At 38.8% G+C, this 13,075-nt stretch overlaps 2 protein-coding genes across 3 annotated transcripts; one reads left to right on the top strand and one right to left on the bottom strand.

Moving 5' to 3' along the window:
- Positions 1 to 65: 65 nt before the first annotated feature.
- On the bottom strand, positions 66 to 5,383 carry mtrf1l (mitochondrial translational release factor 1-like). Of its 2 annotated transcripts, XM_087802609.1 has the most exons (8): positions 4,793 to 5,383; positions 4,650 to 4,729; positions 3,583 to 3,687; positions 3,428 to 3,506; positions 1,841 to 2,004; positions 704 to 821; positions 423 to 559; positions 66 to 347 (listed from the first exon to the last, which is right to left on the bottom strand). In XM_087802609.1, the coding sequence occupies exons 1-8, from the start codon at positions 5,169 to 5,171 to the stop codon at positions 132 to 134; spliced, it is 1,278 nt and encodes a 425-aa protein (XP_087658735.1). In that variant the 5' UTR covers positions 5,172 to 5,383; the 3' UTR covers positions 66 to 131. The 2 variants fall into 2 exon arrangements, with proteins under 2 accessions (XP_087658735.1, XP_087658734.1); XM_087802608.1 differs by having other exon boundaries at positions 423 to 821.
- A 3,134-nt stretch (positions 5,384 to 8,517) lies between these two features.
- On the top strand, positions 8,518 to 11,816 carry fbxo5 (F-box protein 5). Its single transcript, XM_087802777.1, has 6 exons — positions 8,518 to 8,636; positions 9,877 to 10,315; positions 10,401 to 10,571; positions 10,659 to 10,749; positions 11,008 to 11,184; positions 11,270 to 11,816. The coding sequence occupies exons 2-6, from the start codon at positions 9,900 to 9,902 to the stop codon at positions 11,525 to 11,527; spliced, it is 1,113 nt and encodes a 370-aa protein (XP_087658903.1). The 5' UTR covers positions 8,518 to 8,636; positions 9,877 to 9,899; the 3' UTR covers positions 11,528 to 11,816.
- Positions 11,817 to 13,075: the final 1,259 nt, after the last annotated feature.

Raw genomic sequence — 13,075 nt, 5'->3', positions numbered from 1 at the left:
CAACAGCACCACCTGCTGGTCTGATCTTCATCAAGAGTTTGTTCATTGATGTGTACGGAGCCGGGTCACTGTTCATATCATTTTAACTGGACATTCATACGCATCAATGCAATAATAACATATTTAAGTGGTTACGTTTTAGCTACTTTGCTATTTTCCTCCAAAAGTTCCATCAGCGCCTCCTGGTCGGAGAACTCCTGAAGCGCAGAGTTCATCTGGTCCAGCAGGTCCTGACCCTGCAGGAACTGTCCCACGTCGTGGACACTCAGGCCGATCCGGTGGTCCGTGATCCGATCCTGAGGAAAGTTGTAGGTGCGGATCTTCTCGGACCTTCCCCTGGTGCCGGTCTATCGGAGGCAGGACGGATATGTTGTGGGTTTATGGTTCTCATCGGGATGAGGATCCACTGCGGGTCCACCTACCTGGACCTTCCGCTGGTTGTTGCGTTTGCTGGTTTCTTCCTCCAGCTTCATGCCGTACAGTTTGGCTCTCAGCGTCTGCATGGCTTTCTCCTTGTTCTTGATCTGCGATCGCTCCTGCTTACACTCCACGGCCACACCTGCACACACCGACACACACCGACACACACCGACACACACCTGAACACACGACACACACCTGAACACACGACACACACCGACACACACCTGACCTCGTGGCGACACGCCTCGGCCGGTTGTGAGGAGCTCAAGACGGTTCCTACCTGTGGGCAGGTGAACGATCCTGACCGCGCTGTCTGTGGTGTTGACGTGTTGACCACCTGGACCACCCGCCTTGGTGGTCTCGATCTTCAAGTCCTTGGGGTTGATCGTGAAGATGATCTGCAGGAACAACGTGTGGAGCGTCAGACCAGAAACAAATACACAATTATTTTAAAAATGATGTTGAACAGGAACTTGTTTGTTTCAACAGATGATTATTACAATTATTTTCTAAAACCCTCCAAGTTAAACAAATTCACAGAAGTAGCGGCTTTTACATTTTTCACTTGTTTAAGTTAACAACACATAGTTTAACTTGCAAACTCAACCTCCCGTAATGCTTTGCCGCCCAGCCAACAAAGCATTACGGGAGCTGTCGATCTCTTTTAATACAGCAACATAGACGTTGTATATTTAAAGCAGTTTTGTATCATCATTAACCGTGTACAACGTTTAACTAAAGTGTGAGTGTGACATGTGACTCTATTGTATCACATGTGTTGTTGTGTTGTTGTGATGTGTGATTCTATTGTTTCGTGTGTGTGTGTGTTGTTGTGATGTACGACTCTATTGTATCATCAGTGTGTTTGTTGTGATGTGTGACTATTGTTTCATGTGTGTGTGTGTTGTTGTGATGTGTGACTCTATTGTATCATCAGTGTGTGTGTGTTGTGATGTGTGACTCTATTGTTTCATGTGTGTGTATGTTGTTGTGATGTGTGACTCTATTGTTTCATGTGTGTGTATGTTGTTGTGATGTGTGACTCTATTGTATCATCAGTGTGTGTTGTTGTGATGTGTGACTCTATTGTTTCATGTGTGTGTGTGTTGTTGTGATGTGTGACTCTATTGTATCATCAGGGGCGTGATTACAGCTGGAGGAGGAGTGAAGCCATTATTACATCATAATAGACTCTCGTAACCTCTCGTTCGCCCAGATTTCAGAGCAACTTTATAAAGTAATAAAGTGTAAAACATGGTCATGATGAGGAACTTACTGCATTCACTACATGCAAGTCAGGGGAGTTGAGATCATTAGTTAAGCAAAAACGTGTGGAGCAAAGCATCATGGGAGTTCAGTTTTGTTGTCGAGGTAACTAGTGCCTCCCACTAAGTGCTGTGATGTCGTTCAGTCGCACCTCTCTAGGCTGAGGCAGCACAGCCACCGTCATGGTGCTCGTGTGAATCCGGCCCGTTTTTTCAGTTTTAGGAATTCTCTGGACACGATGGACTCCTCCTTCGAACTTCATCTTCTTGTAGCTTCCAGGTCCACTGATGCTGGCCGAGGCTCGACGGATCCCTCCTGTGCGGAGCAAAGTCATATTATTACATTTACATTTGTTTTCTTTCTTTTAAGCAGCGCCACAAGAGAGCAGATGTATTAGAGTCTGGATCACTGCGCTCAGAGAACAGAGTCGATTTTTGTAAAAGGCTATGAGATCGAATCCATTTAAAAAATGAAACTTTAAATTGTTTTTTTTTTAAAGCATTTCATAATTTGATTGAATATTTTTGTAAAAAAAATATATAAAATAGCAAAAATCACAGTTTTCAGTTTTTCACATATTGTTTAATATTGTTATTCCAATAATAAAAAATGATTCTATATCCAACATTTTTCATCTGTAGATATTTAAATTAAATATCAAAATGTTGGTAAAATAGTTATTTTAAAGTTTTTTATTGTGAGTTTAAAAGGCGGAGTAATATAAAAATATTGAATTACATTTTTTATTTTTCAATTTCTAAGACTAGAAGAGATACTACATTGTATTTTGTTCTGAATATTTATACGGAAACAACTCCGAAACAGAGACAAATTTAGTTGTGGTTTCCAGTGAAGCTTATTTTCCTTTGTGTGTGAAAATATATATTTAGTTATTCCTCAAAAACTATTTCTCTTATTGTAGCTGCTGCTAATATATATATATATATATATATCACTCACAATTACAATGAGATTTTTTAAATCAACAGATAAAAATGACAGTATTTAGAACGGGTCTGGAACCCAGGTACTTCCGATGAGGAGTCGACGCTGTAACTATGAGCTTTACTGTCTGATGACATGAATTAAAAGATTTAAATTATCTGGTAATTATTTTATAGCCACAATTTATTTTAACCATGACATGTCATGTGGCTCCAAACATTTCAATTATGAAAAAAAATAAATCATTATTAACATATGAAATAATAAATAAAAACTGAATAATACTCTGATGACACTTCTATACCTGGTTTTTGCATTTATCATGTTTACTTGTTACTCATTTTTCTTTTGCCTCAGGTTCAAGGCTCCAACTTAATCGTGTTTCATTCATTCATTCATTTTCTACCGCCTTATCCCGGGGTCGGGGTCGCGGGGAGACTGGAGTCTAACCCAGTATCATAAGGTGAGAGGCAGGGGACACCCTGGACAGGACGCCAGTCTGTCTCAGGACACACAAAGACAGACAACCATTCACACACACACTCATATCTACAAAGTTCTCAATCAACCTCTGTATGTTTTTGGACTGTGGGAGGAAACCGGAGTGTCCAGAGTAAACCCACTCACAGAAAGGTTGTCTCGGCCTGGAATTGAACCAGCAACCTTCCTGCTGTGAGGCGACCATGCTAAATGTGTGTTTCATGCCATTTCACTTTAGAGCTGAAACAGCGCCACCAAGAGTATATTGAAGGTCCTACACAAGAGGTTACACGCCTGACGACACGTTACTGACCGAGGTCACTCTTCATTTGGTCCAGTAGATCAAAAGTCCAGCCGTGGTGTTCGGCGAAGCTCTCGTACATGTCGAACAGCTGAAGAAACAAGAACAAGTGAATCAAATATTACGTTACAAACGTGTTACTGCTTTAAAAGACGCGTGACGCCGACCTCGGCCGTGAACAACATGGCCTCCTGACCCCCCACTCCTGCCGTCACCTCCAGAACCAGGTCACTCTGGTCCACTTCTTCTTCTGGAACCAGCAGGTTTATTAACTTAAATGAGACAATAAAACAAGTGTTTAAATTAAATATTAAATGTCTTGAGCTTTTTTTCTTTCGGGTTATTTTTTCATCCTTTTTTTATTTTACCACAAGACGTACGGTGTTTATTTGCATATGTAAAGTTGCTAAATAAATGTCTATAAAGAAGAAAACAATGTCAGGCCATCAAGCCTGAAGTAAATAATCATGTTAATATGAAAAGTGAATTAATGTCATAAACATGTAGTTTGCTTCTGCTGAGGCTCCTTGTTTTTATACAGAATGTAATTATAACATATTAGCACCATTGTTAACTTATTTGTATTAATACTTTATATACATTAATTATATACCTGTATATGTGCAATATATGCAATATTTATAATGTTAATTATTTATTGTTTATACTATATTGCACTATTTTTAACTTATTGGTTCTAATTAACACTGTGCAATGAATGAGTATAAATGACATGGTGGGGATTAACTGTTCATGAGTGAGATGGTGGAGGTGAAGAAAGACTTTATAACTTTATATTATTGAGATTTTTTTTGTGGTTTAAAATAAACATCCTCATTTCAAAAGTAACTCAAAATGAGCTGTTATTGAGGACGTTATGAATGCCAGGATATGGGGAGGGTGGGTGTGTTGTTTGATTTCTTGTCCTTTTGTTTTCCTTCTTTTTTATCATTATTGTTTTGTTTTTTCTTTTCTATGTATGTAAAAAAAAAGAAAAAAAAAGGAAAAAGTCAAAGAAAGTTTTGTGAAGTACACTGTGATCTAATTTGTCGATTTCCAATAAAAAATATTGAAACAGATAAAAAAAAGGAGATGTAATTACAATTACAATCACTTCCGATATAATTCCAGTGACATTTGATCCACCAGTGAAGCCATCTTGAACAAGTTACAACATGTTGTGTTTAAATAATAATAATAATAATAATAATACTAATAATAGTGTTAAGTTTACCGTCTGTCTGAGGCTCTGAATATCTTGTAAACAACTTTCTCTTTCCAGCTCGGCCAGTTCTCTCATGGCTGGTTCTTCATCTGGAATGAGTCTCAGAATGATTATTATGATTCTCCAGTGATGTTAAATATTTCCATTCTTACCGTTGAGGAGCATCTCTGTCTCCTTCATCTCCTTCTCCTTCAGCTCCAGCTCCTGGACCACATGGATCACAGGAGCCAGACGAGACATCCTGATCTTCTGGTCCCTCAGGTCGTTCTCACTGTTGTGCTCCTCGCTCGTGCGGTCTCTGTTCATCTTGTTGTATTGTTTCTGCACGTTTGTCAGGTAGTCCTGCAGAGACTTGTTCGCAAACATCTCGTCCACAGAAAACATCTTCGCCGCCATAGATCTCGTCGCGACATGGATCGTCCTTCTGTGTCTGTGAAGAGAACTCCTCAGACCTTCAGGTGTGGAGGTCCTGACACCGAACACAGGTCCTGCTCCTCTCGTGAGGAAGTGGATCAAACTTCTGCAGGTCATTTTTAAAACTGTCTGGATTTAATAGAGACTGAAGGACAAGTGAAGAACAACCGCTGCATCGAAACACTAAAGTATTATATTCTAAATATAATCGTACAAACCGTACACGGCGCTAACCCGCAGAAATAAAGCAGAGACATCTTATAGTAAAAAAAGACAAAGTTAGAATTTAAAAAAGTCTGTCACTATCGTGCATGGATCCTCTTTTTCTTCTCCTTGGTAGATGACGGTTCGCAAACAACGTAATACGCAATTACCGCCACCTAACGGTACGGAGTGGGAATTAGAATTAATTGTTACCCCTCATTACTAATTTTTTATTTTTTTATTTTATTGAACTTTATTCATATTGATTATTGATTTTTTCTCCAATTAACACACAGCAATACAGACGATTATTCATGAAAATAAAAACCTTAAATAAACGATAGTAACGTATACACACAATGAAGTGTCAATTAATAAAGCTTTTTTACCCAAATGTATCTTAGTTTTCCTTATATATGCATTTTTTTTTGTTTCTTCTCCGTATTTTTGGGATTCAATTATAACCGGCTCTACTGTTTTCTGCCTTTTGTTAATTTCTCGATTTGTGTTTCTATTCGAAATTGCTCCAGAGGGATGTTGGGTAATACACTTGACTTAGGGGCCACATTATATACGGTTACTGGTGTAAGGGGACATCAAGCCAACACAAGAGGGGAGGAATAAAATGATCTTTAATATGATAGAAGAACATACAGTAAAATAAAATAGTATAGCATAGTATATTTTTTAATTCATTTTATTCAAAGAAAACTATTTTAAAGAAAGTATTTTCATACATTTTACAAAAAAACATCACAAAATGAAGCTAAATGAGCTAAAATTGTGTTTTTTGTGTGTGTAATATTTCCCTTCAAATAAATCCAAATCAAAAAGTATTCCACAAAAAAAGGCCTTAATCATAGACTTCCATTTATTCAAAGTGCCTGAATTTCTTTAGTGCATTAACCTCGATCTAGTCTCTTATAGAATAGAATAGAATAGAATAGAATAGAAAATGTTTATTCATCCCCAGAGGGGAAACACACTTTTACAACAGCACAGTTTAAAATAAAGTGCAAGGAAAAAAAGAAATAATAAAAGAGATAATAAAATAAAATAAAACGATCTTAAAAATATAAAAAATATTTACAATATTAGAAAATGAACACTATTAACAAAATGAAATACAAAAATAAAAATAAAATAAAATAAAATAAAATAAAATAAAATAAAATAAAATAAAATAAAATAAAATAAAATAAAATAAAATAAAATAAAATAAAATAAAAACACACGAGAAGAAAAACACACTACGGATTAGCATCAGGATATTTAAAGTAGAGAGTTAAATATCCTGACACCAGTTGGGATGAAGGACCTTCAAGGTCATGTTGCAGGAAAACTGACACTAGTAGCCTGGATGTTGGACTTCCATAATCATAGACCACAGTAGGTCAGGACGTCACATGACTGTGGTCCTCAGTACAGTGGAGATCACCTGTAGCAATAAAATATTTTAAAGAAATACAGTATATGACAAAGGTTTATTGACACTCTTTGGGGCTGACTTGAATGAGGGGCCAAACAATACGCTCTAAGAGCCACTTTAGAAGGTTCCGGATCCTGCAGAATGAAGATTTATTTTAAAAATATGTATATATATTTTTTAAAACACGCTCTAGAATGAGGAACATGACGGTACAGCTCAGCGGTGACTTGCACAACACTGTTTTGAATTTGGTACAATTTCTGTATCTGAATGTGGTCATGCTGTTATAAATATAATGAATTTCTGTCAAAACTTCAACTTGGTGCAGTTTCTAACATACAACAAACATACGGTGGAAGATACCGAAACTGTACGTAGCATCTCTTTGAGATTGTAGAAGTTCCTTCTTGTCAAAATGTCTTAAAAACAACAGACTTGCTCGGAGAATATCACGGCTTCCAGTTAAGCCGTTCATGTCACCTCTGGTGCTCTGAAACAAGTGAATAAGGTTGAGTGAAGTGAAAATAAAAAATGCTAACTGATAGCAGCCAGTTAAAGTTAAAGTGACTTTTCTAATCTCTATAAATGATGAACTTTTTAAGCGTTTTTAAGCGTCGGTTCAATTGTTTGTAAAGCTAGATGCCGTTAGAAGCTGGCTTGTTATTCTCCTCGGCAATAAATATATGGAAAAAAACAAAGGAAGTTGCACTGCACAACTATCAACCAGTCAGTGGAAGCAACAGATAAATTAATGAATATTTGGAAAATTAAGAGCTCATTAAATATCTCTCTCACTACTACATTATTTTGCATTCTATCGGAACCTCATTTTTACACTGCACACTGCTTCATGAAGCAGCAAAGTATATCCCAATGTGTTGTTAGTTTCCATATGTTGAATATTTTCAATACTTGATAAAAATAAAACATTATGTTATTATCACAAATCGACTGACTGGCTCTTTATTTCTGTTTGCTTTTCTCTTTCAGAATAAATTTTTTTTTTGTTGTATCTTTGTATAATGATTTTGAAATACTTCAGATACGAAGAATAATGAACTAATACATTAATATAATTCAATTACTTCTGTTGGCGCCATGTCGACGCATGCGCACATCACCCTGGGAGCAAAACATTTAAATAAATGCAACGCGCCCAAATACATCATCTATTTGTATTCTTTACCACACAACTTTATTTTCTCAGACCAACATATTCAAACACAAGATTTTTTGTTTTTGCTCACAGGTACACTTTCTTTGAACGCAGCAATTGAAAGAGTATTTATTATTATTATTATTTCACCAATACCAGAGGTCATTTGAAAAACACCCCCACTGCAGTTTCAGTGGGAAACTGGTTCACACACTGGTTCACACATTCCACGCCGAGGTGTGAATATTTGTAAACAAAAGCCTCTGTCAGGTCGACCTTTAAATTCCGTGTAATATATTATAAACTTCCCTTTTGTTTCCTGAAGTGTTGCAATAAAATACAAAAAGAAAGTCAACTATTAATCTCAAGGGTACCCTTTTTTGGACCCATCCCATATTTATATACGTTTCTGCTGCATGTATAGTATTAAATACACGTTTTACCAATATTTATTATTTTAATTGTATTATTTCTTGCTTTCGTATACTTATAATAAAGTGGCGCGTTCGTGAATATCTTGTTTCCCGTCGGAAGTCTAAACCAACCGGACATAAAAAGGCTCGATGGCCACGTGACAGCAGCTCTCTGCTCCCATTGGTTGACGTTTTAAAGGTACACAGCGCAGCTTAGCTAGGATTGGTTTCCGCCATTTAGCACCGATTTTAAACGAGGAGGAAAGATCTTGTGCGGGTTCAGCTGCGGATCACTTTTAAAACGACCGGACGAGCGGCGCACGTTTCGCGGCTGAAAGGAAAAGATCTGGAATCAACACCGAGTGTCTGAAAAAACACAGGTAGGAACTTTAAGATCACCTTTTTATTGATGTTTTTACTTCTTACTAGCTGACTTTGAATAGTGCTATTCTATATATTATTTACGTTGTTTTTACAATAAACAAGTTTAAGAATCGACTTTATTGTCCTAAACAAGTGCATACAAGTGCAGCAAATATTAAATAAATGTATCAGTAATTGTTTTTGTTCATGCAAAGAGCCTGAGATGTACTGATGTGTATCTTTGGAGATAAACTTGTTGAACATGTTGTTAAATTGATCATTAATTCAGGAAGTTACTGCATCTTTATTGTTAATAATAAGTTGTTAAATGTCTTCACCTCGATGTCATTGTTTCACTGTTTATTGATATCCAACCAGTTTTTTTCCGCCAATTCACTGTCGCGCCAAAAGTTATTTAAAGTGAAAAGAAAATGGCGGATTCTCTTCGTATACAGTTTAAACATTAACGGTTGTAAGTTTAATTTACTGTCTTACTTACTGATGTGTCTGCGGTCTACAGAAGTGTAGTTTCCGCGGTTTTTCTGGTCGAGGCCTGTAAGCTTTTATGCGACTTTGATGTCAGTAACGTTGGCGGCATTTGTGACGTGAATCACATCCAAAAAGATTCATAGTTTTTTAATCTTTACCAACGTTTCTCCACCAACTAGTTTAGCATTTGTAACTTATTGACATCAGTTTAATCTCTTAGCATTAATGTGTTTAAGTACAGTTGTGCAGAAGGGAATGTATAAAGCTACACTTTTATCTACTGTTAATGCATGTTATAATATCTGTGGATACAGAAACTAATACCTGTGTTCAGGTATATTTAACAATATACTTGGATATTTACAATAAATAACGTTATCTACAGGTTTTTTAAATAAAATGCCTTGGGTTTAGTTTTAAAAATTCTTAAAATAAAAATAATTAACACATAAGTAAGATGGTGTTTGTTTCCAAATATTTGATAAGAATTTTCTTATTGAAAAATAATTTACAGATGAATTCTTGTGGCAACGTCGCACCACATTTTGCCAAGATTTCTTTCTCCAAATTAATGTTTTACGGTTAAACGTACCTTTCGTTGTCGAGTTAGTCTTAAGGCATTCAAATGTTTAATATAAAAATGGCCCTAGAAAGTCTTGAACTTACAACTGTAGGAATCCTGTGAGATCGTCATGGTAACATGCTGGATTTACAGTGAAAAACAAGTATATTTATAACCAATAACACAAACTATTGTCTCGTCCACAGGAAGCTTCAGGTCCAGCAGGTGCATGCACGACTATCTCCGAGACACGATGAAGTCGCCTCGCTACGATGCTGCCAGGGTCCGAAGAAACGCTGCAGCCGAGGCCAAACCTTCTCCCATGAAAGAGCTCATGGCGCCCAAACCCTGTTGTCCGCCCAGCAAGGCGGTCAGGTCGCTGTTCCAGAACACGAAGCCGGTGCAGGGGAAGGAGAACAGCACCAGCAAGGAGCTGGACCTCACCCTGGAGGAGTCCTTCGAGGACAGTGGGTTCTTGAGCTTGCAAAACAGCCAGTTGGAGGACTTTCAAAAAGAGGAGGATGGAGAGCGGAGGAGAGAGAAGCCATCGCCCGTGAAGAGGGAACGTTCCTGCCCGCTGCCGATACTGGACTTCCAGCAAGTCGTCTGCCAAAGACTAGCCAAGTGCTACCAGAAGACTAAAAAGTAATTTAGAAGTTTAATTTGGGTTTTAATGTTGAGTAAGAAGTGCCGGATCGAAGCTGTAACTTTTCTAACCTCCTCGTCTCAGGTATGACTGGAGTATCGTCTCAGAAGAGGCCGAGCGCTACCTCTTGGACCGGGTCATCGGAGGTCACATGGGAAAGGAGTTTGTCGACGTCTTTTCGTCGCTGCTGTCCAGGAACATGAGGGTCATCCTGGCCAAGATCCTGGCCCACCTGGGGGAGATGGATTTGATCAGGTGAGTCCACTTGACTGACCTCGTGTCTCTGGCGCGTCGTCGTCGGCGAGAGCTTCTGGTGTTTACTTTTCTGTCGTCTGTTCACAGCTGCAAGAAGGTGAGCAGGACCTGGAGACAGATCATCTGTGAAGACTCTGCTGCTCTGAAGAGATGCAAGAAGGCAGAACGTGAGCATCGGGTAAGACGCTGTCCACGAACCCAAGTACTGGTGAATGATATAAGCTTCTGGTTCTTATTCTGATTGGACTTGTTAAATCCAATACCTTTAACCGGGTTGATGACAATTGGAGAATAAAGTCAATATGTTAGAATTCAAAATGATTATTAACTAAGTCATCGGGAGACGCATCTGGTTTTATAAATGCTGACTAGGCTTGTCTAGGATGACCTCGTAATGTAACGAGAAATGGAACACTAACTGTCCGTGGTCTTCCAGGAGTCTAGTAACTCTCTGAAGAGAAGTGGTCTGACGAGGGACGTGACCGTGACCAGAACTGTGCTGTCCTGCATGCAGGGTCTGGCCACCAACACCCCGGTGCCCTCGTCCACCTCGACACCTCTCAGCGGCGTCCACAAGCCGTCGCAGCCTTCTCACTTCAAAGAGTACATGCAGGTAAATCTTGATCAAAATCATCTTCCGTCGTTGATACGACGGTCGTAAATAATTGAGAGTTAAAATCCGACTGTTCGTCTTCCAGGCCAGCAGCACTCTGAAGAAGCACGAGTCTTTGCGTTCGTGCAAACACTGCCGATCTCCAGCCACTCACTACCCTGAGGTCCAGAGGGCCACGTGCACGCGTCAGAGCTGCCTCTTCGACTTCTGCACCCGCTGCCTGGGCTCCTACCACGGGTCCACCCCCTGTCGGGTCATCCAACCCCCAGTGTGTGGCTCCAGCACCAGAACCCCCGTCCTGCCCGGCAGCGCTCGCAGCAAAAGGAACGTCAGACGTTTATGAAAAGAGAAAAAGTGTCTTGAAGCACAATCCGATGGAGCACTTTACCACCTGGACAATCGGCCGAAAGCATGATTTGGCAAAAATCTGTCTGCAGCAGAAACGTGATGCCAAAAAAAAGCAGAAAATGTGAATTTGTTCACTTTAAGTTGTATATTTTATATTTTTATATACGTGTACATAGCTTGTCTGTCGCTTTTTAACTGTTTTGTATGTATATTTTATCATGTGTAAGGAGATATCTATTTCATATGTACAGTGTTTCCCTAAATAAACTGTTCTTAAAGTTTTACTTGTTGGTTTTACTGGTTTTCTTTTTTTTTAGAATCCCTTATTAGTCCCGCGAGGGGAAATTCGGTAGTGCTTTTTACAGCCATTCACACACACTGATGGGAGTAGGCTGTAGGCTGCACACTTGCGCCAAGTCTACCATCAGGAGCAATCAGGGTAAAGTGTCTTGGTCAGGGAAACGACGACACAAGCTTGTCTGGAGCTGGGATTGAACCTGCAACCTTTTGGACTGCAGGCAACCACTCTACCTTCTGAGCTATGATGCCCCCAGTTTCCTTTAGTTATGAATTTTAAAAAAACGGATTCTTATGCAAAAATGTCTTGAATTTCCCCATTTATATAGGAGTGGGATGTCTAAACCTTTACCCATCTTTTAATCTAGATTAAAATCATTTCTGATCTAGAGGACAATTCTACGTGGGTCACATGGGGCCCCGTGACTCTGGTCTCATGGTCAAAATAATACTATAAGGAATATGAAGAACAGCTTCTGATGACTGAACAACTATTATCTTTTGAAGCCAAAGATCTTATATATTTTTTTCTTCCTTTGAATCATTCCATTAAACAATGAAATCAAAACTAATGCTTATTTAATGCCGTCATTTTATTTATCTTTAGTTTTCCCATCTTATAACGTTCACATTTGGCCCCTTAGGAAATCTAATCGCTAACATCTGCTCTAGTACTGAACCAGAAACTATTGTTGAATTGAACAAATGAATTGAGTTGTTTCTACCACTAGATGGCAATGTTGTAAAGTTTGGCGATAATTCCTTCACCATAACCTGTTTTTATGTCTTTCAACGTTTGTGTTGTCGCTTCTCTCCAAGTGTCCGTTTGTTTCCACATCATTTGCCCTTTAACCTTTGTGCAAAAACAATAAATGTTTTTGTAGTATCCCTTAATTGTGTTGTCTCTGGGTCAAGGTCAACGACCTCCCTGGCTTCACTAAATACATGTACTGGTGGAGGTCGTTGACATTGACCCAGAGATAAGACAAGGGATACCACAAACACATTTGTTTTCGACCATCGGTTCACCTTGAACCTGAGATTAGACAAAGGATACCACAAACGCGTTAGTTTTCGACCACCGGGTCACCTTGACCCAGAGGCCGCATAAGGGTTTAAAGCTCGTAAGTTTAAGATTTCGGAAGCTGCTCAGAAGATTGAAGACTGATCTAAAACTACTCGTCACTCATTTAAACACAACAACACAACACACGTCCAACATTCCATGTAAAGCTCTGACATTTAA

This window comes from Callionymus lyra, chromosome 11 (genome assembly GCF_982586985.1).
Source record: "Callionymus lyra chromosome 11, fCalLyr1.hap1.1, whole genome shotgun sequence".
NCBI lineage: Eukaryota > Metazoa > Chordata > Actinopteri > Syngnathiformes > Callionymidae > Callionymus > Callionymus lyra.
The sequence above is the reverse complement of the archived record's forward strand: the minus strand, read 5'-3'. Positions and strand labels throughout refer to the sequence as shown.